Source organism: Culicoides brevitarsis, chromosome 3, assembly GCF_036172545.1.
Source record: "Culicoides brevitarsis isolate CSIRO-B50_1 chromosome 3, AGI_CSIRO_Cbre_v1, whole genome shotgun sequence".
Lineage (NCBI taxonomy): Eukaryota > Metazoa > Arthropoda > Insecta > Diptera > Ceratopogonidae > Culicoides > Culicoides brevitarsis.
The window spans coordinates 33,158,875-33,186,824 of record NC_087087.1 but is presented as its reverse complement, the minus strand read 5'-3'; the positions used below and the strand labels follow the sequence as shown (position 1 = coordinate 33,186,824).

Sequence of the window (27,950 nt, the reverse complement as noted above, 5' to 3'; positions counted from 1 at the left end):
GGAGTTGTATTGGTTCCGTTATCACATTCCATGCTCGCTAGAAGCATTTGACACTGTTATTTTCTCATTAAATTACGTGTTGGAATATCTCCTATCGGCAGATCGCGTCGCGTCGACGATTTTTCTATCTCATATATGCAGATGACAATTTATTTGTAATAAAATCCGTGAGTGTGGAGATGATTTATTTTTTAGTATTTTTTTTGCTCGTTGAGGAGATAACATGCTGCTTAAACTTATGATTTTTATTACGGGTTTCGATTGCAGCACTTGAATTTTTTTGTTAGTAATATTTAACAGAATTATTTTAAGATTTAAATTTTTTTTTGATTTAAAAAAAAATTAACTTAAAAGTTCAAGAATTTAATTAAAAAATTTTTTTTTTATTTATTTTAAAATTAAATTATTTTTAAAATTAATTAATTTAAATAAAAATTAAAAATTAAAATTTTGGAAAATTAATTAATTAAATTTTAAAAAAATATTTAAAAAATTTAAAAAAAATATTTTAATTAAAAAAGAAATTATTTTTAAATTTTTAAATTATTTTTTTATTAATATTTATTGAAAAATTTTTCAAAATTTTATAAAATATTTTAAAACAATTAAAAAATTAACTTGAATTATTTTAAAATTTTTAACTTTTTTTATTTTTGAAAATTTTTCTATTTTTTTAAAAAAATTTCTTATGTTTTTTTTAAAAAAATTAAAATATTTTTGATTTTTTTTAAATTAAAAAATAATTTTCTTAAAATAAGAAATTTAAAATATAAAAAAATAAAATTTTGACTCTTTTTTATTTTCAAAAATTTTTCAAATAAATTTTTCTATATTTTTTTTAATGTAGAAGTTTGTTATATTTTTTTTGTTTCAACATGTTTTTTTAAAAATTTTTTAAAATTTTCAAAATTAGTGAAAGTTCTCAAAATATTATAAAATATGTAACATATTTCCTAATTTCTCACATCAAAAACCATCAAAATCTCCTTGAAGTGAACGATCCGTTCTCCCAATTACCATCACATTACTTGCTGCAACACTTAATCTAATTGCAGAATATCATCATCCAATTTATTTTATGTAACAACCTTCCATCGCTCCTTGTAAATGCCGAACGTGTTGCAAATAAACACAATTTAATGGATAGCCAGCAATTTGATATGCTCGTCCATTTATTATTATAATCATTTTATGTGTCGGTCGTCTTGTCTTACGTAACGCCATTTTCTGTGTCAAGCCAAGTTAGTTGTCGATGTCGGTGCAGATGCACATCCTTCCTTCATTGTCGCACGATAACAATCACGCCCGACCGGAAATAGGACACGTCAAGGAATGTTTTTTTTTTATTTTTTGAAATAATTAACAAATGTTTTAACAATAGTTGGCTTGAGAGGCGGCAAAAAGCAAAAAAGTTCTTGTGCGGTACTTTTGTGACTCAAATCTGTTTTATCTCCGTCATGGTTTATGCAAATGAATGTAAACAGAGAACGGAGAATTTGATGCGAATGCAAAATTTTATCGTTCTTTATCGTGTGTGTGAGTTTTATTTTTTGAATTTTTGAGTTTTAAGACTTTAAGAAGCTTTGAGTTCGTTAAAATTGTGCATTAAATTAGGATTTTGTGCAATTATTGTGACATTTTTTTGACAATTTTTGGTAAAAAGGTTTTTAATGAGATTTTTTTAAAAAGAACTTTGACCTTTGTTGACTGAACTCAATATGAAGCTTTAAAAGAGTTTTTAAAAATTTAATTCATTAATTTAAAAAAATAATTTAAAAAAAAAAATAAATAAAATTAAAATGTAAAAAATTCTGAAATAATAATTTATTATTATTTTTTTTAAATTTTATTAAATTTTTATTTATTTAATTTTTTTAAATTAAATTTTTTTTATTTTTTTTTAATAATTAAAAATAATTTATTAATTAATTATTAAAAATAATTCATTAAAATTAAAACCCAAATTTGAATTTTAAAAAGCAAAAAGATCTATAATTTAAATTTAAAACTTTATTTATTTATTTAAATTCACTAAAAATTTAGAAAAAAAATATTAAATAAAAAAAAATTAATTTTTAAATTTAAATTTATAAAATTAAAAATTATTTTTTTTAAAAATTTATTTATTTTAATTTAATTTTAATCAAACATTTTTTTAAAATTATTTTTAAAAGATTTTTTTTAAATCTAAAAACTTTCTTAAAATGTTTTCGATTTAAAAAAAGTTAAATTTAATGTTTATTTTTTTTTTTTTCAATTTTCATCAAATATTTTTTAAAATTATTTAAATTATTTTTTTTAATTTAAAAATTTTTTTAAATTTTTTCGAATATGAAACTGAAAAAAATTAAATTTCACGAAAAAGCAATAAAAATGATGGAATTTCATCAAATTCCAACCCTTTTTTTGCTGTAAATTTATTCATCACGCAGCGACATTTCCACACTTTATTATTATTATTTATTCATTGTGTGTTCCGACAAATGATGAGATACGAAATAGGTAGTCAGACAAGACACTTGCAAGCACCTTAGAAAATTATTATGCTCAACTGGCATGCAATACAATCGTTTTTAGTATTATTATTGTAATAACAAGCAACACGAAAATGTGCAGAATGAGGGAAAATTGCACAAATATCTCGTTGGAAAATGTGTGTTTTACGATTATTAGGGAAGAAAGTGAGAAAAAAAATGAAAGAATGGAAAAAAGGGGAGACAACGATACAAAACACAACAAAAAGGTGTAATAACACAATGGAGCTGCGATGTGAGTAGTTTTATCACGTAAAATGGTCGACTGGTGCGATAAATAGGCATTAAGATGGCTCGGTGAGTGATAATGATGATGATGATGGCACTACAAAGAAATTGTTTTGTTTCCGCAGTTTTCCGAGGCATCATCATAAAGAGCTCCCCAAAGTCCGTTTCCAGCATTTTTCATTAGAAAAGTTTATGAAAAGAAGCGACGAACGAGTAATAATCATTATGGTAATTATTTTACTTTTTTTCCTTCGTTCGTTGCTAAACTTTCCTAATTCCCCTCTTTACGTCTAATTATTTCAATTTTCGCTCGTTTGCACGTTCACCCGACACTTTAATAGTTGATGAGATGTTTTGACTTTAACTGAAAACGATTCAACTTTTTTTTTCGAGTGTCGATGCTCGAGCAAACAGCACTTCGGGCAACCAACTAAAAAGTCCTCGACGCGTCATGGAATGTCATGCCAATGGATGTAATTGCGGTTGGCATCTGTCCAAACGAATTAAAAATCCCCCAAGACATTTCGGATGTTTAAACATGAGCTGAGCATGAGTGCACAGTTTAACCTATTTAACTTTTGTCATGTTTTGGATGTTCGATTTTTTTTGTAGCTTTCATAGTTCAAGTAGTGAAATGGGGTTCAAAAGGGTTTAATTCGAAAAATTTTATTAAAAATTTTTTTTTGTTAAGTTTTGCCTGAAATTCGAAATTTAAGTTCTAAAAGTTCAAATATTTCAAAAAATTTATACCAAAAAAATTTTTAAAAATTTTCAAATTTTTAAGATTTTCGAAAAAATTTTTAAACATTTTATTTTCGAAAAAATTTTCGAACATTAAATTTTCGAAGAATTTCCAAACATTTAATTTTTGAAGAATTTTCTAACATTTTATTTTCAAACAATTTTCGAAAAATTTTAAACATTTCATATTCAAAAAATTTTCGATCATTTAATTTTCGAAAATTATTTCAACATTTAATTTTCGAAAATTGAAATTTGAATAAAAAAGTGAAAATTGAGTTTCATTTTATTTTTATTTAACCCTTTAATTTATTTATTTGTTTAAAAAATTAATTTTTATACTTTTTCACAAATCTTTAAATATTTTTCGAAAATTTGAAAAGATTTTCGAATATTGTATTTTCGAAAATTAAAAAAAAAATCTTTTAATTCTATAAAAAAAAATATATTTAATTATCTCTCAAATTTTAGACGACTTAAATTTAATAAAAAAAAAATAATGAAATTTAATTTTTTGAAAAATATTTTTAGAAGAAAATAAATAAAAATTAAGATTTATTTATTTCTAATTTATTAAATTTAATTAATTATTTTTTTCAATTTAATTTTTAATATTTATTTATTTTTTTCTATTTTTTTAATTTTTTTTAATAATTATTTTACCAATTAAATCCCCAAAAAATCCTGATAAAGGTTCATCTCTGCCAGAATTAAAATATTTTGGCAGATTTTTGTTTTTTTTTTATTCCTCTTTAAATAACATGACAACCAGAGCATTTCTCTACATTTGCACAATGCCTACAACAACATTTTGGTTAGTGGCTTGTGTAAAAACATGAAAAACAGAGGAAAACCAATAAATGTCCCATGTTGCTTTCATTTTGACATTTATTTGACTTCCCATTTTTTTGAATATTTTTTTTATCTTCCTCAAGAATTTTATTGTTGTGTTTTTAGAGAAAAAAATTACCAAAAATCGAATGAAACAAGAGGAAAATGCTTAAAATGTATCAAAATCAGATAAAATTTAAAAACCAATTTAAAAAGTAAATATTTATTATGCGACTTGAATTGGCAACGGACCGTAACTAATGATAATTTTTCGTATTCTTACAATTTTCTCCTCTCTTTCGAAAATTTTTATCTTCGGGCCCAAAATCAATAGTGAAATGACCGTGTAACATGCCGATAAAATATCCAATTCAATATTTGATTTGATTTGATTCAATTTTGGACTAAAAATAGATAAATAGAAGGCAGACCGGAAAAAAATATAAAATTATTATCATTTTTCATCATTTCAGGGAAAATTCCATTAAAGGAAGAAAAATATTTTGTATCGTTTACTTTGGTAATTTTAGCAATTTTCTCTTTTGGATAAAAAAATTTTTTTTTTTGCTCTGGCACAAAATTAGTTTATATTGTGATAAGATGGAATGTTTGAGACAAGGTTGATTACACGCTTCATTATGCCTGTCCCTCATTATTAGCTTTGCAGCGTTCATTTTTTTTTTTGCTCTGACCAAACGAAATAAGGGACGACGAGGAAAAAGGTGATGAAATTATTAACTTTTCCGTCATATAATGACAATATTCAAGGCTAATTTTTGGCATACAAGACAGGAAAACATTTTTTGTCATGGATCGCACGTGACCAGATTTGAGAATGAACGGAAAAAAATGTTTTTTGCCTGCCCGAAAGAAAAAATATAATAATTTTCATCAAATATTAATCCAGTGAGTGTTGTTATGTTGATCGAAAGATGATGAAACGTGATTTGCCCGGATCTTCATTTCTATCTTTTTTACCGCATTTCAGAGAAAATATGCGGTTTTAAGGATTTGATGTCTTTTTGCGATGAAAAGTGGTCAAAAATATCAAAATGTGCATTGGGACAAAAAATTAAAATGTAAATTGAGGCGAAAATTTTCAAAATGTGCATTGGGACAAGAAATTAAAATATAAATTGAGGCGAAAATTTTCAAAATGTGCATTGGGACAAAAAATTAAAATATAAATTAAGGCGAAAATTTTCAAAATGTGCATTGGGACAAAAATTAAAATATAAATTGAGGCAAAAAATTTCAAAATGTATATTGGGACTAAAGTTTAAATGTAAATTTTGGCAAAAAAAATATAAAATGTGCATTAGGACAAGAAATCAAAATATAAATTAAGGCGAAAATTTTCAAAATATGCATTGGAACAAAAAATTAAAATATAAATTGAGGAAAAAATTTTCAAAATGTGCATTGGGACAAGAAATTAAAATATAAATTGAGGCGAAAATTTTCAAAATGTGCATTGGGACAAGAAATTAAAATATAAATTGAGGCGAAAATGTTCAAAATGTGCATTGGGAAAAAAAATTAAAATATAAATTGAGGCGAAAATTTTCAAAATGTGCATTGGGACAAAAGTTTAAATGTAAATTTGGGCAAAAAAAATTAAAATGTGCATTGGGACAAAATTTTTAAATTTTTTAAAAACTCAAATGCGATAATTTCTTTGGTAAATTTTTTTCAACGAAACTTTTTCATATTTTTTGCTTTGTATCATTTTTTATTATGAAACATAGGTCGAAGGAAATGGAAATTTTCCAGAAAAATTCCGAACGAAAGGTTCGACAACGATGACAACAAAAGTAAAGGACCGACTGCATTATTTACTCATCATTGTCTGCGCTACTTCGTTGATGCAGCAATAATAATAATAAAATACTGTGAAAAAATTGCTGAATGGCAAGAAATTTCTTTTGTTCGACCATGAATAGAAAAGCTTTTTTCCGGCAAAGGACTTGAATAACGAGGCGATAATGGACTTGAATGTACTTTTCTTGCATTGAATTTGCATTTTTAATGGATTTACTTACTCAATTGACAATTCTGAGTCAACGCTTCTTACCTGCAAAAAAAAAAAGAAAAAAATTAGTTTCATCAAAAAAAAAAAGTCAATTCATTAAAAAAAAAGTTCACAGAGGAAAAAACTCATAAATCACAGTTTCGATTCCAAACTTTACACCAAAAAAAAAATGTTTATTGCTACTGCAATACAATTTCGATCCAATCATCAATAAAGATCCAAAAAATTACTGCTTAAAAATTTTTCAGTCAAAGCACGTATCACCAATTTTTGTATCGCAGCAAAAAAAAAGTCCATTAGCTCTGATTATGAGCAAAAATGTAACGAAAATTTCATCAAAAGTGCGGCGTGTGATGGCAAAATGGCATTTTTTATTGCAATCAAATTACGATCATCATTTCAGGAGGATCCTCTAATGGATTTTCACTTCGATAATCATAATTTTTTTTTCATCGCAACTAGTTACAAACGATATTTCTCCATTAAATTGAAATTTTTGTCGATATTTAAATTCCCATAATTCTTTTTTTTTCTACTTTTTTCAATCAAACTAAGCCGTTCGTTCTAAAATGTGTGTTTTTTTACGAACGAAGGCACAAAAAATGTAAATATTTATTGATTTCTCGGTATTTATCGCCTCTTTGCAATTATTTCAAATTGAACATTTGTTATTTATTTACAATGTTCCGTGCCCCATTTTATTCCCACTCGAACGCAAGATTGAAAAAAAAATGTAGAAGAGAGGAAAAAATTGCTGAAGAGGTGTGTTGCGTGTCCCATTTTTTATTTTTTTTTTTACACAGACACACAAAATAAAATGAATTACCTGGAATAAATCTACATTCGGGGCAAAATCTATAAATTTATATCGAATTAAATGCAAATGAATTACAGGGGATTCGAAATGATGAAGTGCGGCGGATTATTCAAGAATTGAAGCAAAAAAAAAAGAAAGGTCGTGGTTTGTTTTGCTGACAAAGCAAAAAAAAAAAAAAAAATGAAAAACAACGTCGTCAACGACAAATTGCTGTTGTTGTAGTTTTTACGGTCGGTCTGGAAATTTTACACATTTTTTTTTGCTTGAGAGCAACATCAAGCAACAGCAGCGACAGAGCAGAAGAAAATTTATGTTCCCTGTTCTACTTTCAAGAACAAGCAAACACACATTTATTATGCAACGTAGACCAAAAGTGAGATGATGTCGACGATGTTTTTCAAGAACAAAAGAGGAAAGCACTTAAAATGTTGTTAAAACAAACGAGAATTTGTTGCACTTCAATCTCGAAAGTGCTCCTTCTCGGTTGCAGAAACACAGGACATTTTTCTTTTTTTTTTTTTGAATGGGGGTTGACGAGAAAAGCCACAAAATGTAAGAGTGAGATTGGTACAACGGGTTAAAAGTAAATTTAAAAAAAAATTGTTGACTTGAAATGAAAAATGTTTGAAAAAAAAAGTTAATTAAAGTGTTTGTGAACTTTTTTACTTAAAAAAAAATAAAAAAACAATTTATTATTTTAAAAAAATTCGAAAAAAGTGTTAAAAATGCAAAAAAAAAATTATGGATAATTTTATTTTTCTTTTGTAAAATATTGTCCAATATTATAAAATATTATTTGACTAAAAATTAAAAAAAAAATAAATATAATTTTGGATGAATTTAAAAAAAACATTTTTTTAACAATTTATTTATTTATTTCTTCTTTAAATATATTTTGAAAAATTTATTTAAAAAAAAATTAATTTTAATATTTTATTTGATTTCTAAAAAAATAATTCATTATTTAAACATTAAATCAAGAATTAAATTTAAAAAAAATATTCAATAAAAAATTAAATTTAAGAATTTTTTAATTTTTTTTTGTTTTAATTTTTAGTAAAATACCTAAAAGAAAAAACAATAAAAATTTTTAAAAAATTTGAAATTAATTTTTTTTTTCTAAAATACTATGAAATATTAATTTTAATAAATCATTGAAATTTTTAAAAATTAAAGTTATATGTTTGCTAAAAACTTAAAAAAATAATTAAAATTTTGAAAAAATATCTATTTACCTACATATTTTTTTTAAAACTAATTTTCAATATTAATTTAAAAAAATGGTTTATTTGAAGTATTTAATTTAATTTTTAAAAAAATAATTCTTTATCAAAAAAATTTTTTACTCTTTTCAAAAATTTAATTTAAAATAATATTTAATAAAAAAAAAATAAAAAAAAAAAATAAAATAAAGAATAAAAAAAATCCTAAAATATTGAAATATTTTTTTATAATAAAATATTGAAGTTTTTAAAAATTTAATTAATTATTTAAATTAATTTTTTTTTAATTTATTTTTTTTTTTTTAATTTCACATTTTTAATTTAAAATTTTTATTAAAATAAATACACAGTAATATTGCACTTGAAGCTCTGTAAAAGATACTTTACAACCGCAAGAGACTTCATAAAAATTAAGATACTCTTAGCACTAAATATAATAAAAAACAAGAAATAATAAAAATCATAATCTCGTAATCTTTTGCCAAGAACATTCTCCTTGGCATCAAAAGCATACGGAGCTAAAATGCATGACAATGGCGCCAAATTATTCACGCTAAAAAAATTAAACAAAATCTGCATTACTTTATAAAAAAAATGTATTCCTCAAGTCTGTCTGTTTCATGATTTCTCAAAAAAAAAAAATCTCAACAATTTTTTTATAAATATTTCCTGAAAACGTCTCCGGAAAAAATAAATCTGCTTCTGGCACATTAAATTTGTGTCAGGATCATTTCCTATTTTTTCTCCTTTTCCTCTTTTTTGTATGAAATGTGAAGGTAGGTGACCAACGAGACATGTCAATCCAGAAAAATAATCCATCAGAGGCAGTCACATGAGACAAAAATTACTTTCATGATGAATATGATGAAAAAACGCATAAAAAAGTGAACATTTAAAAATGAGTAGTAAACACATCATTTAATTCCTGTTCTTTTTTTTCATATTTTTTAATACACTCCTCCCTCATAAGCGAGCGAAACATCAAGCAATGAAATAAAAAAGACAGTCTTGGCAGCATTTCGCATTTGTTGTGAGATGATAAATAATAATAATCAGAATAATGAAAAAAATGATAAAATCTCGTCTCGAGTCAATGTTAAAGGCGGTTTCTTCTGAAAAAAAATTATCTCTTGAATTCATCAAATAATTTATTTTTTTCAAGAATAATTTCTAAAAAAAATTGCTTGACACATGACATAAAAATCAATAATTTGACAACACATGTCAAGAAAAAATTGAAATTTTAAACGTGATTGGCATCAAGATGAAACAAAAAAAGGAAATGTGTGTGACAAATCCCCAATGTTTCAAAAAAAATTGTGCTTATTATGCTAAATATGATAATCTGCATGCACACGCCTTTCCTTCGTCTCTCGTCTCGAGGCATGGCAATGGCATGAGAAAACGCAGCACACATTAAACTTTTAACAAACAATTAATTCAAGTGACTTAATTTAAATTGTATACACAAAGAGACATTTTAATACCCTTCTTGCTCTGTGTCAGTGCCGCTGCTTTGTTTATTTCAATGAAAATTTTACTTACTTGAAAAATATAATATTTAACGTCATTATTATTATTTTTTCATTCGTTTCTCCATGTAGAGATGGAATTTCGTATGGAGCAGAATAAAATTATTATGAATAAAATAAAGAAAAAGAAAATGTAAAATGATTCGACTGGGAAAATTCGTGAATAGGAATAAATTTTGTAGGAAAGTGTCGTTGTGCGAAAAAAGTAATAAAGGATCTTCAACTTCAAAAATGAAAAAAATATTCAAAAAAATTAATTAATTTAAATAAAAAAAATTATTTAATTTTTTTTCAATTATTTATTTTTTTATAAATTATTAATTTTTTTAAATTATTTTTTTAATTATTTATTTTTTTTTTGTTTAATTTTTAATTATTTATTTTAATTTTTTTTAATTATTTTAATGATTTTTTTAATTTATTTAAATTTTTTTTTAATTATTTAAATTTTTTTTTAATTATTTATTTAATTTTTAAATTAATTTTTCAAAAATAATTTTTTTTAAATATTTTTTAATAATTTTTTAAATTTTTAATTTTTATTTTTTTTTAAAAGGCCATAAATTTTTAAAAATTATTTTTTTTTTTTTTTTGTATCAAAAAAATTTTTCTTTTAATTAAAATTTATTTTTTTTAATTATTAATTTTTAAATAATTTAAAATAACTTTTTGAAACAAAAATCGCTAAATTTAATTTTTTGTATAATTTTAAAAGAACAGTTGAATCTCCCTTCTCCCTACGACATTTAATATTTCTCTAAATTAAAAGACATTTTGTATACATTTACTTTTTACACCGAGGAATGTCTTCGACTTAGCACTGAGCAACAGAAGAAGAAGAAAAGACGTCGAGGAAAAAGTCTCTTTCTGAAAATTATTAAATTAAATTTATAATATTACAAGAGAGTGGAAACGTTCATAAATATTTTCTTCATTATATCGCTTCATTAAGTAAACTTCAGTAAAGTGAACTCTCAACGAGACTCGAGATAGAGTAAAAAGAAATGAAAAGAAAGAAAAACTGCATCGATAAAGCGAGCAAGAAGTAATGAAGCATGCCTGACGACCCGACGACGTTTTAAAAGCAAATTTCACATTTAATATAATGCAAAATGTAAACATTATGTCACTTTTCCGTATATAAGAAACGAGAATCAAGAAGAAGAAGAAGAAGATGCGATGTTATTATTGCTATATTAATTAAATATTTGTTCTCACAGCGCTCGTCGTTGTTGTTGTTGTTGTCTCGATAGTTAGAAATTTCCCACTTTTTAATTCATGTCAACAACACAAAAAATAATTTCATTTAATATATATGCAAAAGGCTGTCTCTCCTCCGTCATTTCATCGCATCGTATCATCATCATCCATCTAACAGCTAAAACGAATAAATTCATTAAACGTCACATTAAATGGGAAGCACATGACATGCATACGGTAATCGTCTTTAGTGCACCTCTTTCGTTAAACGGAAAATGCATGAAACACATGCAAGCAAGGAAGAAATCAATTTATTTCTTTTTTTTTCTATCATGATTTGCATGAACGTAATTTAACGAGTTGTTGATGGATTTAGTAATCGGTGATTTGTGTGAAATTTTAAATTTTATTGCTAAATGAGTATTTATGGCTTCCTTGCCAACAAAAGGGAATTGAAAATTTTTTTTCAAAATATTTTAAACACACGACAAAAACATATTTTATCCGTAAAAAATCTTGTCTCTATGCAAATTTTGACAGGCATCTCGCCTCGTTCGTTTGCAAGCATTATTTTAATGTGAAAGAGTTGAAAGAGTGTTTGTTGTGTCGTGAGATATAGAAGAGAAGATAATAGTGACGTGATATTAGAACATATTTTACATAGCTTTTCACGCGCGTTTCTTCTTCTTCTTGAATGTTTCTGTCTTTAAAATGTTTCGAGAAATGGGGGTGAAAATTGCACTTGTAAAAAAAAATTAATCTTTTATTTTTTAATTTAAAACTTTTTTAAATTTTAATGTTAACATTTTTTAAATTTTAATTTTTATTATTAAAATTTTTTTAAAAAGTTTTTAATCTGAAACTCTGTATTAAAATTTTTAACTTGATAAATTAAATTTTTATTTCTTATTAACGTCTAAAAATGTCAAATTAAGCAAAAAACGCTTCTTGCAAAAAATTCCCTAAGATTTTTAGAAATTGTTGAAGAGCATGAAAGCTATTTGGATAATTCTGTTCAAACTTAGGTTGATTCTTTACTTGGTTTAAGAAATTTAAATACATTCATGAATATTTCCTTAGAGACTGAATCCTTTTCTTAAGTCTTTATAGTTTAAAACGTTGCTTTGCTGGAAATTTTTTGTTGGTGCATCCTATGTAAAAGCTGAAGTTTAACCTTTGATTGTTAATCGGCAGTCCATTGAAGAAGATGTGATTTCTTTATCTTCAGGTATTAAGTTTTATTATGATTGTAGTATTGACCATTTGGAACATTTGTAAGAAGCGTATCGGAGGCTTGAATTCTTATATCAGACCGGATATCAATAAATTTTAAGTTTACTGCATCATAATTGTACATTATTTAATGATATGCCTTATGGGCACTTTTAATGAGGCACAATTTTAAGACAATGTAGCACTATTGTAAATTTTCAAACATGTTTTTCACTTTAAGCTTTTATTATTTTTTTCTTTAACTCAGTTTTAACTTTCTTAATGCTTAACTTGCTTTGATATAAGCTCACTTAATTTTAAATTTAATTTTTTTTTTAACTCACTTCACTTTTTCACATTTATTTAACTTATTTTTTTGTATATTTAATATTAAAAATATGTTTAAAATTATTTTTTGGCACTTTTTTCAATATTCAGATAAAAATTGTAAAAATTATTTCTTCACGAAAATTTTTTTACTTAAAAATCCGTTGCAAACTTCACACTCCAAACGTATGAAAAATGCCACTATTTTGTTCGAAATTGGCAGAAATATTTCATTCGCATTCATCACATCCAAAAATGTATCTTATTGTTATTATCAATATCATGCTCCGAATATATTCTTCATTCCCTCATTATATCCCCAACTATACGATACAATTTCAGGCTTTGATTGAATATTGCAAGCAATAATGATATGAGATCCGATCCAGATAAATGTTATGATGCCAACCCGATAGTAGTAACACGAAGCAAGGATAAAGATTTTACGACATTTTTTTCCGTGCAGATGACTGCTTGATGATAAACATCACAGAGGAAAAAAATTGTTTACCTTGCTACTTGTGTATCGTAGTATCGTTGCGGTTGATATTACAATTACTGAAAGAGACACATCAGACACCGCAGCATCGTGAAAGCAACATGCCAAGCAAGAGTATACGATAACAAAGAATTCCTAAACCCTTATTGTGTAAACAAAATATTTTTTTATGTCATCTATCATCGTTGTGATTCTCTTCTTCTTCTGCCACAGACGATGACGACGCCTGGAATGTAGATAAAAATATTAAAATTTGACGGCATGTGAGTTTTTAATATCCTTTCCTTCTCTTCTTCTTGCGTTGTCTCTTTAATATGTCACGTCAACCTAATTACATGTCTCCAAAGGAAATTTTTGTGATTTTCATTTTTCATGAAGCTCAGAGGGGAAAAAGGTGTTCCTTGTTGCTTGACCGACTTTAAAATGTAAATTAAACGAACTGTTAAAACTTGTGTGCACGTGCAAAGACATGAGTGATGTGCTATTTGGGACGACGACGACGACGACAGGAGGTACGAGCCGGGACATATCCTCATTTAAATGCATGAAAAAAAGATTAAGTGTCTCTTCATTCAACCCTTTTGCACTGCCGAATGCTCGTGTTCATCCATTTGTGGGACAATAAAGCAAATTTTATGGAAGAACATGTTATAATAAATTATTTTTCGGACCCACATTGGACTTGATGCTTTGCATGTTTTCAACTTTTTTTTACGACTCTCTGTGGATGGATGTAACTCGATGTTCTCGAAATGTACTGTGAATGTTATCCAAACAATCATTTTGAGTAAACAAATTTTTGTAAAGTAAATATTTCCCATAAATTGAGCTGAGAAGATGAAGATGTACTAAAATTGCAACGATTTTTTGTTGCTAAAACTTTTTCACTATAAAAAAAGAAATTTAGCTTTAAAAAATAAATTTAATCTTATTTTTAAAAATGTATCAAAAATAATATTTTATTTCAATTATTATTATTTTAAAAATTAAAAAAAAATAAATAATAAATAATATTTTAATAAAAAAAATATTATTTTTTTTTGATATAAAAAATTATTTTTTAATTAAAAATTAATTTTTAAAAAATTATTTTTTTACTTTAAAATATTATTTTTAATATTTTATTTTTGTTAAATTATTTTTTTTACTATTTATTTTTAATTGAATTTAATTTTAAATAAAAAAAAATTTTAAAAAAAATTTTTAATAAAAAATAACATTTTATTTAAAAATATTTTTTCTCATATTTTAATTTTTTAAAAATTATTTTAAAATAATTTTTTTTAATTAAAAATATTTTTTTAAAAATAATTTGAACTTTTTAAATCAAAAATATTTTAAATAAAAAATAATTTTTGATATAAAAAATTAAAATTAATTTGAAAAAATATTTTTTTAAAAAAATTTTTAACTTTTTAAATTAATTAAATATTTTAAAAAATAAATAAAATACTTATTATATTAAAAATTCATTATTTGAAAAAAACAAATAATTAAAAATTAAAATAATTTTTTTTTAAAAAAAAGTAAAACATATTTTAAAAAAATATTTTTTTTTATTTTTTTAATTTTTTTTTAAATTAATTTTTAATTTGTTCTATTTATTTTTCATAAAATAAATAAAAAAAAAACTGTAAGAAATTCAAAGTAAAAGAAAGTAAAAATCTTACTTCCGTTTTTCGATGACTTTAATGTTCCTCAGTAGAATAAAAAATAGAAAAAATTTCCGATCCACATTTGAAAACTATTCAAAACAAGTTAAAATATTATTATTTTATTATTATTGCACATCATCCAGAACATCATCGACTTGCCGTTACACGAGCTGCAATAGAAACAGAGAATTTCTACCGTCTGATTGACACATGATAGCCACATGCCAGCGTTATACAATGTTTTGTATAAACAAAATTCCTGTTATTTCTCCACACTTCAACTCAACTCGACTGGAATCGAACATAAAATCCAACTTACTCATTTTACACTTTACGTTAGTTCAAACATATGTTGCTAAATATATAAAATTGAGCGCACGATACTACCATCTGTTTCTCACTTTCTACCGATTCACAGTAGCGCGGCACGGAAAAGAAATTTTAGAAAAGAACAACAAAAAAAGGGAAAGGAAGAAAAACAAGCACTTTTAGTTTCCTCCGTATTTACACAGAAGTTACTTCCTGACGACATGACAACAATTCTGACCTTTTCGCAAATAATTTTTTTTTAACAAAAATTTACGTTTAATGAAGAAAATTTGCCCGAAAGATTTAACGATTATTACGTCGTCAACGAATTCGAAGAACACAGGGTCAGAAAAATAAAAATAATCGCATAACAATAAAAGTTGATGATTTTGGGCCTTGGCATAGACAACAATCGTCTTGTAATGATAATATTTGATGTAAAGTTATTTGATTTTATTTCATTGTGAGACAACGCAAATAACCTGAGGAGAGGAAAAAAAACTTTAAAGATTTCTTTTTTTTCTCGGAAAAACAGATAAACGCTGAAAGTTCAAGAGAAAGAAAAGTAGACGTTTGTCAAGATAATAAAATAAAATGAAAGAAAAATTGGCATAAGTGTGACATGCGGTTCGAAAGTAAAAATATCTCTAAATCCCTTCTATTTATTTTTTTTTCGAGCAACAAATCCTCGTGTTTTTTTTTCACTGGATGGATGTTATAAAGTAATATAATGGTTGAACAAAAAAAAAAACGAAGAAAAAAATAGAGAAACAATATTCGCAACATGAAACGACAGAATTGGGATCCAATAACTTATAACAATAAAATATTTGATTGGCTTAAAGATGTATCAGGATTGATAAGGGGTCTCATGTTTTGTTTTTACGAATATTGGATTTTTGTTTTGTTTTGTTTGTGGTTCAATTTTGAATGAACGGTAAGGCTTGAAATAGGTTTGAGGCTTTTGTGGAAGAAATTTAAGGTAAACTTATTTTTGGTTTACAAAAGAGACTTTAAGAGAAGGAAATTTGTTCGAAATGACAGGAAATTAAGAAATTTTAGTTAATATCTGGAAATGTCATTGATTGAAAGTCGATTTATGAAAATCCATACAAATTTTTGAAATGCTATAACTCAAGTATTACTTTACGGAATTCTTTAAAAGCATTTGAAATGTGTCGGTTTGAGCTTTAGGAAGGTTTGTGTAAAAGAAAAATTAAAAAAAGTAACAGAAATTTAGTGAAAAACTGAGAAAATGATGTGTGAGGTTCATTGCATACCCAAACGAGCTTAAAATTAAAATTTATTGAAGTAAGGTTCATTGCATACTTTCAGAAGTTTTTTTTTCGCGCCAATTTAAAAGTTTCTTTGGTAGAACGAAGTTACGGGTCCAATGGTTTAAATAAAAATTTAAAAAAATTATTTATAATATTTTTAAGAAATTTAGATTCTATTAATTTTTTAAATTAATTTTTTATGACTTTTTTAATTATTTATTTATATTTTTCAATTAAAATAAAATAATTGAAAATCACAAAAAAATTAAAAAAAAAATGAAAATAAAAATAAAATTACAAAATTAATTTAAATAAATTTAAAAAAAAATTTAATTTTAAAAAAAATTTTAAAACAAAAAAAAATAAAATAAATAAAAAAATTAAATTAAATTAAATTAAAAAGTGAAAAAAAAAAAAAATAATTTTTTAAAAATTTTTTAAAATTATTTTTTATATATTTTTTTTTAAATTAAAATTTATTTTTTTTTTATTTTTTAAATTAAGTAAAATTTTTTCGAAATTCAACTTAGATCAAAAAAAAAAATTTTTTTTTAAATTTTTTTTTTTTTTTTTTTTTTCAATTAAATAAAATTTATTTCTAAAATTCTTAATTTTAAAACTAAATACAATAAAAACGTAAATTCTTCTTTAAAAAAAATAAATTGACACCTCCCATCCATTGTTGTCTATCTGACTCTTGTGACTCATATCTTCAATTGCATCATAAATTTCCTTTCGTGCTGACAACATAATTGCTTGTTCTCTCATTACACAATAAACAACAACAAACAAAAGACGAAAACATCTCAATTAATTATATTTTCTAACGGATCCCGTCTCTTTCAAGTCATAATCTCCCGCAAATTACTAGTTGTAGTTCTTGCACGTTGTTCATGCATAAAAGAGTGAGAAGACAATTAAAATCTAATGTGTGAGAATCAATTATTTGTATTGAATAAAACATGCCACGCGAAAGGTGTTTATTAAATAATTATCACGCAAAACTTCTTTCTTCGAAGAACTTTCTCATGAATTGTTTCCGGAAATTATTTCTTGATCCAAAAGAAAAAAAGTTCAAAGGTGACAAGTGGTTGAAAAGGCGAAAATGCATTAAAAGTGATTTTTTTCTGAAGTACAGAACTTACAAAGGCATGAATAATTGCATGAATAATCAAAGCCACAGTTGAAAAATTTCCTTTGTGAATTAAAAAAATGCATTTTTGTACCTTTTTGATGCTCTTTGGTTGAAAAGTGAAACACATGAATGTTCAAGAGGTTCTTTTAAAGTCAAAAAAAAAAATTGCTGGGTTTGCTCCTCAATGAAATTTTCTCTCGAAATGTAATTTATATCAACTTTTTCACGGTTGATGGCACCACACATGTGCTTTATCTCCTTATATTTTCACATAAATGCATCCAATGCACTTGCTGCGGATAAAGGAGTTCACTTTATATTTTCTTACTTCTTCGACAGTTACGACGACGATGCCTTTTCTCCGACTAACAACGAACGAAAAATGTCAAACTTTTTTTTTGCTCAAATGACAATTGAGAAAAATATTTTTTTCCGTTGAAGTATCTTTTCTTGTTGAAAAAAAAATCTTTGAAAATTGCATTCACCAAGAGAGAATTTTTCTTTAGAAATGAGCCCTATGGGCGAATAACGGGAGTTAAATTGACTCTTTAAGGGATCAGGTTGACTCCTCGGGAGTAAAATTGACTCCTTAAGGGATCAGGTTGACTTCTGAGGAGTAAAATTGACTCCTTAAGGGATCAGGTTGACTTCTGAGGAGTAAAATTGACTCCTTAAGGGATCAGGTTGACTTCTCAGGAGTAAAATTGACTCCTTAAGGGATCAGGTTGACTTCTGAGGAGTAAAATTGACTCCTTAAGGGATCAGGTTGACTTCTGAGGAGTAAAATTGACTCCTTAAGGGATCAGGTTGACTTCTCAGGAGTAAAATTGACTCCTTAAGGGATCAGGTTGACTTCTCAGGAGTCAAATTGACTCCCCAAGGGAATTTGACTCCTGAGGGGTCAACCTGATCTCTCAAGGCATCAATCTGACCCGTTTTTCGCCCATAGGGAGAGATAGAATTTTTCTTCTTTAGAATTGAAAGCAGCGTAAAGAGGATGTTATTTCCTTCTTAACAACGGTAGAAAATTTGATGCGATTATCCATTATTTCTTTCTTTCATCCGACTTTTCCATGAGCGAGCATAAAAATTGTTATTTCCGTGCTTTAAATTTATTTACTGAATTTTTCTTCTTCTTCTTCTGGACAAGTTTCAGCTGCTTTTGTGCAATCATGCAAAAGATGGAAGTTCATTTTATTATTTTCGACCGAAAGAAAAAGGATTTCTTCATAAAAAAACCTTATTGAAAAAATTTTAAAGTAAGTTTGTCCCATTTTTCCGCATGAATTACAATCAATGCCCTTTGCGGTGACGGTTCATCAAGAAACGAATCCCTCGAAACGATTTTTTGCTGCGTTGTCTTTATTTTCATGAATATACAATTAAATTTCTGGAAAACAGCAAAATGTTATTCGGTACAAAGATAAATTCTTGTCATTTCCACTTTTTTTTCAGTCGTTCAGATTCATGTTGGACCATATGTGTCCTTTTTATTCTTTTGCTCATACACATACTAAAATTTATCTTATCCTGCTTTTTTGTGTCTCATCTCGTACCGGAGGATTTTATTTAATTTTAAACAACAGTCTCGCTCGAGGAAAAGTTATTTATGTCATTTTAAGGCACTTTTTCGCGTGCATGGGATACACGAGAAAGGGAGATATTAATTTAGATAAATTCCGGGAGATGCTTGACATTGTTGGGTTTATTGCATAATACAGCGTCGCGTTGTCGTTTTGCTTTGGAAAAAGGGATTTAAAGGATTTTTTTGGGAAAGGAAAGTTTTTATGAAAGGATTTCAATGGATTTGAGCGTATTTTTGTTTTTTTTTCCTTTAAATTTTAATTTCTAAATTTTTTGAATTATTTTAAATTAATTTCAAAAATTTAACTAAATTTTTATTTAATTAATTTTAAATTGATTTTATTTTTTTTTTTTAATTTTAAAATCATTGCATTGTTTTAATTAAAAAAAAAATAGAAAAAAAAATTATTTTATTTTTAAAATATATTTTTCATTAGTTTTTAAAAATTTTGAATTTTTATTTCAAACTTTTGATTAAAAAAGGTTAAATTTATTCAAAATTAAAAAATTGTAAAAAAAAAATAAATAATTAAAAAAATAAATTATTTTTATTTAACAATTGAATTTTTTTTTAAATAAATGATAAAATCTAAGCAATACGAAAATAATAAAATAAAAAAAAATATTTCATATTTATTTTTTTTAAATATATTTTTTACGTATTTTTTTAAATATATTTTTTGCTATAAGTTTTAAAATTTTCAATTTTTTAATATAAAAAAAATTGAATTTAATTTTAGACTTTTTATTAAAAATTTTAAAATATTTTTGTTTTGTATTTATCTTTTTATGTTGTTTTTGTTTGTATTCATGTTTTATTTTTTAATAGAAAAAAAAAAATTAAAATAATTAAAAATATTCAATTTTATTTAATTTAAATTAATTTTTTTGTCAGTTAAATTTTTTTAATAAATAATTAATTTTTATTTGACAAAAAAATATCAAAAAAAAAAAACTTTAAAAAAAAATTACAAAAGACAGACAAAAAATTTAAAAATTTTCTTCAAAATTTTAATAAAAAATGCCTTTCAAAACATTTTCAAGTGTGGTCCTTTTTTCAACCCATGCCAGAATTCAATTAGTTCATATGACGAGGCAAACAAACGACGCGAGGTGCAACTTTTTCGAAGCGATAAATCAAATTATTTATCTTTAATACGCGCCACACGCCTCCCCAATTATTATTATATTTTATTATTCATTCAATATTCGGGGCCTTTTAATGTACCAACATTTATAATGCTTACTTGCGCGCTCGCATGAAAGAAACGTTTAACCATTAATTCATCTTCGTTTCTCCTTTTCTTGTTTTCCTTCCTCTGAACTTCGAACATTCCATTTGTATCGCTTTTTTCTGTAATTTATGGCTAAATGGAGGTTTGTTGCTTCTTTCAAGTAATTTTTATTTTTCTTGTGTAATGGAATCGTAACTGAAGACATAAAAAAATTATTTCCGCCTTTATTAACCCCTTTGCTTATTTTTTTCGGGACCAACGCCATTAAATTTATTATCATTACTTTGACATTTTCTTCATTAAAGATTCCACACCGCGCGGATTACAGAAAGCTATTAATTTGCGGTAATTAAGAATTAATTACCAAAAATATTTTTCTATAAACACATAAATTTTGACGAATTTTGGGGCTTGCGACGTCGTATTTTACAAGCTCGTTAAATAATTTTATGTCTTTATGGGAGAAATTTTACGTTTAACGTGAAACATGATGAGAAAGACGAGATTTATCGTAAAATAATTGTTAATAAATTCAGGTGTCACACAGCGTTGTTTAACATCGATAAACGAATTTTACGAGATAACAACTTTGTCGTCGCTGTAGGGCTCTTTTTTAGTGCGTTTCTATTGAATTTTATCAGATTTTTAAATATTTTGAACTTATTTTCTTAGTTTTATTTTTTCTTGTCAAATTAATTAAAATTTTAAGGTATTTTAATTTGTGATCTAAAATAAATTTATAAAAAAATTGATTAATTTTTAAATAATAATTTTGTAATAAATTTATTAAAAAAATATTTTTTTTAATTTTTAAAATTATTTTTTTAATAAATTTAAATTAAAATCTATTTTTTTAACACAAATCAAAAAAAAAATTACTAAATTTTTTTATTTAATTTAATTATTTAAAATAATTTGTTTAAAATTAAAAAATATGAAATAAAAATATTTTTTATTTTTTGAAAGTTTTGCAAAAAAAAAATTAAATTTCATTAAAAAATTTTAGTATTTTCTTATGTACATGTTGACATGTATAATATAAAAATTCGTAAAAAAATACGTAAAAAATACGTAAAAAAATGCGGAAATTTTTTTGAATGAGTTTTGATGATTTTGAATATAGACATATTGAGAACACTACAAAAAAATTTTTTTTTTGCAAAATTTATTATTAAATTAATTTAATTTGCTTTTTTTAATTTTTTTTTTAAATTAAATTAATTAATTATTTTTTTTTATTTAAAAAAAATTAATTAATTTTAATTTTTTTAAAATTTAATTAATTTTAATTTTCATAAAAAAAAATAAAAAAAAATCATTAGAGTACTTCAATAACGAAAATAAAAAAAAATAAATTAAATTAAAAATTAATTAAAAGAAAAAATTTTTCTTTGAATATAAATTTTATTAAAAATGGCAAAAATTATTCTAAAAATATAAAATTTTCATATTCATACGAATTAAACTGCCAAGAAATTTCTCAATTTCACGACAGATGTAAAAGTACTTTCCGCAGAAAAATATCGATTAGCAGCCCATCCTCATGCTCAAACACGACATTCTTCAAACACATTTTTTCGGTAATCATCATCAATCATGTTTGTCATGAAGCAAAAGACGAAGAAGCATCCAAAAATTTAAAACACGATCCATTTACAGACAACACGAAAAATTTCTCGTTAAATAAATAAAATGCGAGAACGACAAAACGATTGATTGTCATAAAATAACAACAACTTGTAATGTTCTCCGCTCTAACGGCAGCAGCGAAAATGAAAGAGTAGCAAGTCATAAACAAAAATATGCATGGCGTTCAAATAAGGAGTTGCATGTCCATTCGACGAGAAGCGAAGCGAAGAGACACGAAAATAAACAAACACAACGCAAAATAAATCACAATAAGCCGGCTTTTGATGATGCTGATGATTTTAATGCGTGGCATTATTATTATTGTACTCATGTTACTCAGTGGATTGGAGGCACAGCGACACACAGCGAGGATGAAATGTAAAATAAAATGAAAACAAAAGCTTGTTTGTGCTTTATTGTCTTCTTGTTTGTTCATTTATTTCATCTCGCTTGTTCGTTACTACTTTTGAACAATATTGAATTGAATAAATTACGAAGCGAGAACCATAAATGGCAAAAGAGTATCAATCATTTGTTACATTTTAAATCGCATTACGATGAGAGTTATCAACTATAAGAGTTGAAAATCCGGTTTTAAAAATGGTTTTACAATAAAAAGCGCCTCTAACGGCGAGAATTGGAACTAAAATTTACAAATTTTTAGCTTTAGAGCCTTTTTTACGCTAAATTTAAAGATTTTTTTTCTAAATTTAATTAAAAATTATACTTTTAGAATTCAAAACGAGAAAATTGCTGATCTATAGAGGGCGCTGTGGTAGATTTTGACATTTTTCACAGCGCCGCTATTGAAATGCGTCTATTTTTGGAACTAACTTTTTCAAAGATCATGATTCATGTAAGTTTTTGGCTATTCAATAATTGAAATTAAGCCAAAATCTTACTTGAATTTAGTTCCAAATTTAGACGCATTTTAGTAGAGGCGCTGCGAAAACTTTCAAAATCGATCGCAGCGCCCTCTGAAGATCAGCAGTTGAATTTTTAAAGTTTAATTTTTAATTGAATTAAGAAAAAATTCTTTAAATTTAGCAAAAATAAATCTTCTAAGTTGAAAATTTGTAAATTTTAGTTCCAATTCTCGCCGTTAGAGGCGTTTTTTATTCTTAAACAACTTTAAAAGCCGGATTTTAAAGATTTTAATTAAACAATTTAAATTAGGATCAAGAAAGCTTAAAATTTTTCTTAAAGAATACTCAAAAATTGACGTTTGAAGGTATGTCCTTCAAATAACCTTGAAGACATTGAGGGCTTAACTGTAACAATTTTCATTCAGAATTTTTCATTTAATCCAATCCAAGCATTTTTAAGTCTATTGGCGAAATTTTGACACATTCGATCAACTCTTAATCAAAGAAGCCTCAAGCTAAAGCTAATCTCTTTCAATTTTTTTCTTCTTCTCATGACTAAGTGATATATCAAAGTTATGGAACATAATGAAAGACGTGACGTCTTTTGTATTTCACAATCCACACGAGAAATAAAAAGGAAATAATGAAGTTTATTCATTCATGGCAAGAACAACAGAAAAAAGTGGTCCGCATCTATTGTGCGTTGATGTATTTTTTTCAGACGATGATCGATAAGTTTTCCCACACAAAATAAAACACTTGAAAAGTATGGAAAGAAATTGGGTCAATATTTGAAAAGCTCTCTCCGGATTATGAATCGATAAATCTCTGTCAGAAAGAAAATCTTTTGTTGGTATTTACATAACACACGAAACTAAAACAAAAATATTGATATTGTTCAACTGTAGATTTAAAAGAGCGCAAAGAACATGACAATTCAATTGTGTCTTGAGTGTGGGCAAAATTCGAGCAAAAAGCAAAACGAAGAAAGTTTATGCAAAATGATTAAATAATAAGACAATTGTAACATCTGACATTGTCCCACGGTAGATACGATCATCGCGAAGAGAAATGACTGAGAAAGTTCATTCCTTTTCCTGTCATATTTATGTTAATAATTCATCGCGCGCAAAACTTTTAAACGACACGTATCATCTTGTATCGCTTCGAGGCACTTGAAATTTATCAAACTGCGAAAAAAATCTGATATCTTGATTTTTTGTCGTCTTCTGTGAGCGGCTTAAATGCATAAAGTTTTGAAGTGGCAGGAGAAAAAAAATTTAAGAAAAGAAGGAAAAACGAAGGATTTTCTGGTAGACGACAAAGAAACACGGGAAAAAATAAGAAAAGAAAAGGGTGTTGTATCGTTTTATGATTTATTAAATATTAATGAATTGGAAAAAGAAAGACGTTTTTTTTAAAAGTCGGGGAGTGATGAAATTTATTCGATTAAAAAAATGTCTGGAAAAGGGATTTGTGAAGGGATGAAAATTTTGCCAAGAGCAAAAAGGACAAAATTCAATAAATTTTACGAATTTTTATCCTTTTTTGATAATTTTAATAAATTATTTTATAAAAAAAATAATTAATTTATTAAAATTATTCATTTTCTTAAACCACGTGGTTCAATTTTTATAAATTACAAGCTGGGATGAAATTTTAAAATGTTTATGGGGACTTAAACATAAATTTGCATTGGGCTGAGTCACTTTGTTCAAAATTTTTATGAAAAAATCATTTAAGAGCCCAAATTTTTATTAAAAATGTAAAAGTAGACCACGTGGTTTGAAATTTGTAAAGTACATTTTGTAGTAAAATAAAAATTTTAATTCAGAAAAAAATTTAAAATGTGCATTGGGTAATTATTTTTAAATTTTTTGATAAAAATACTTCAAAATTGAGTAACTTTTATCAAAATTAGCCATAAAAAAGTCAATTTATCAAAAAATTTTCACAAAAATATAAGAAAAATTACCTCAGACACGCATCATGACCACTTTTCATAAACTAAACTTTTTCCAACTCTGAAAGTTAAACTCCCACTTGATGTTAACCACACATGTTTTCTCAGTTTTATTGCAAAAAACTTTTTACATTTACCCCTTTAGTAAAAAAAAAACGAAGGCAAAGAAAAGGAGAAAATAGTTTCATCGTTTTGGGAATGAATTTCTCTTTTTTTATCCTCGTTCAATCGATCTCCGGAAAGTGTTGGAGAAAAATCGACTGCAGTACATTATAAGAGCTATTTTGATTATTATTATTATGAAAATATTCCAACATAACATCAATATTTTATTCTTTTGGGGGAACGAAAAAGGCTTTGCCGCACTTGCGTTCCTCCGTACGACACGACGCGACGTCATGTTATCGTAAGATATTGCAAATTCATGTAGAAATCCCAAGTTTAAAACAAAAAAAAAACTTTGACATATCGTAAAAGTGTCTACGATATTTTTGGCTGGTAAGAGGATGAATTGGATTAAGTGAAACAGATGCTCGGTTTATCTCTATCCTACTCCTCGTGCTCGGCGTCATGTGTCACAACGACAATATTAATATTTAGCATGAAAAATGGCACGCAATCTTACGTTATGTGTTATGTTGATGTTTTTTAAAGCCAGACTGAATTTTAAATTTATCAACTGCGGGAAATTTGAAAAAAATTTAAAAAAAAAATAAAATTTAAAAAAAAAATTAAAAATTTAAAAATTAATTTAAAATTTTTATATAAATGGTTTTTTTTTAAAAAAAAAAAAAATAAAAATTTTTAATATATTATTTTTAAATTTTTTTTGAATAATTTTTTAATATAAAAAAATGTAAATAAATTTTAGTTTAAAACGTTAAAAATTTGAAAATAATTTAATAAATTATTTTTTTTTTTTTAATTTTTTTAAATAAAATAAATAAATAAATTTAAAAAAAATTTAATACATAAAAAAATTTAAATAAAAAAATTTTTGTTTTTTTTTAAAATTTGAATTAAATTAATATAAAAAAATATATAAAAATTATTAATAAAATTTAATAAAAAAATTTAAAAAAAAAATTAAAATTTTTTATAATTTAATTTTTAATTTTAAAAAAATTAAATCAATTAATTTAATACGTTTAAATTTAAAAATAATTTTTAAATTCATATTTTTTTGAAAAATTTAAGAAAAAATTAAATCAATTTATTAAAAAAAATAAATTTAAAATTAAAAAAAAATAATTTTAATTTTTTTTTATTAATTTTTTAATATTAAAAAATATATAAAAAAATTAAATTATTAATTTTAATTTTATTTTTAAAAAAAATATTTTTTTTTTAAATTTCCCGCAGCAAACTTCAAGAAAATATTTCAAAAAGTGACAACATTTACATTTACTTTTTAAACGAAGAATATCAAAAGGAGCTCTTATCACTTCAATGTATGAAAAATATTGATTTTTTTACAAACAATTTTTTTCTTGGAATAAATTGACACAAAAATGATAAGATAACCGCCGACACTTTTAGACATTGTGGCTCGGCGAGTTCAAACAATTTTTTATCGTTCATTTTTAGATACGTACCTTTAAAATGATGAAATTCATGCAAGCCATTTTTGCACTGAAAATTACAGCAACTGTGCCATTCAAATCCTTTTTTTTTATTTTAAAGTTTAATTAAAGGAGCTTTGTCACTTTTTTTTTTTTTTTTTTAACTCTCGATTGACACGAGAACGTTAGTTATGCTAATTTTAATCCTTTTTTTTCACTAAGAAAGTACTTTTAATGACGATGTCGGAGACTTATTAATAATAAAAATAATTTTTTGCACGATTTCTCAAGGAGAGAAAAAACGAGGGAAATGCAATTTTTTTACACTTTTACCTAACTTTTTGTAACTTCACTGCCTTGGAGGAATTTATTTTCATTTCCTTCTTAAATGAGACTTTTTTCTGTATATTTTACGGTTATTATTATTATTTTTCTTCATTTACGGAGTAATTCTTGTCCGGAGTCTCCCCTTTTTCGCATAGCAAAAAAAAATTCACGCTGTTAAATTGGGAAGTATCATCCAAACGTAATAAATGACAATGAGGGACGACGACAACGACAATGAATCAATTCTCACTTTTTTTACGACTTTTCTTTACAAAATTAAATTTTATTACGGTTTTACTCTTTTGTCATTTCTTTTACTTTTTTTTTCCTTTGAATTGCACTCAATCTCGTCTATTTTCACGATTTTTTTTATAAAATTTTTTTTTCACCGTTGAAGATGATGCATTGAGTCCACTTTGATGATTTCCTTTCTCTCTGAAGTGTTGACGGAAAATTTTTCTGAAAAAAAAGAAAAAAAAATAAAATTTAATGACGATTTATCGATGAAGAAGTCGCGAGGGAATTGATTCAATTTTCTTCGTAATTCCTTTTAATGAAGGCGCGGAATGTTGTTTTGAAGTGCTTGCACACAAATTTAATTATTTCCGAATTCATATTCAAATTAAAGCTGATTAAGAGTCGTAAATGAGCGAAAAAGCGGCGAAACAACGACGTAATGAGAATAATTTCTGCAGAAGGTAAATGAGGTAACTATTAACGACAGACAGGCTTGAAACGTTAAATTAATGCAATGAAAAAGTGTTTGAATAGAAGTTCGTTTTTAATTACAACTTCATTCATTGATGGAGTTTAATTCAATTAAAGTTGGAGAGAGTTGATCGGTAATGAGGAGACATTGAAACTTAAACTTCTTCAACTTTGGTAAAAAAAATTATAAAATGTTTAAAAAATTAAGAGGAATTGATAAAATTTGTCTCAAGAAGTTGAAGAAAAAAATTTACGAATGTCTAAGTCACAAAAAATAATTATAAAAAAAATTTTTATAGGTCGAAACTACTCAAAAATTGTTAGTTTTTGACATTTTCTTATAAAAATTTCACATTTTTATACTCCTCATTTTACATTTTGTTACTCCTCATAATTAAAAGAGTAGTTTTTGAGCCTAAATGATTTAAAATCTGATAAAAATATTATTGAAAGGAAAAAAAATCAATTTCAACCTCTTTTAATTGAATTTCACATTTTAGTACTCCTCATTTCACAATTTGTTA

General features: G+C 25.1%; 1 protein-coding gene across 1 annotated transcript in view; it reads right to left on the bottom strand.

Annotated features, from left to right (window-relative positions):
* LOC134834696 (E3 ubiquitin-protein ligase PDZRN3) overlaps nt 1-26,597 on the bottom strand; it is a 104,197-nt gene extending 77,600 nt beyond the window's left edge. Inside the window, exon 1 of the mRNA XM_063849444.1 lies at nt 26,425-26,597. Coding sequence (XP_063705514.1) covers nt 26,425-26,454 — 30 coding nt within the window. The 5' untranslated portion in view covers nt 26,455-26,597. The remainder of the gene's footprint in view (nt 1-26,424) is intronic.
* Nucleotides 26,598-27,950: the final 1,353 nt, after the last annotated feature.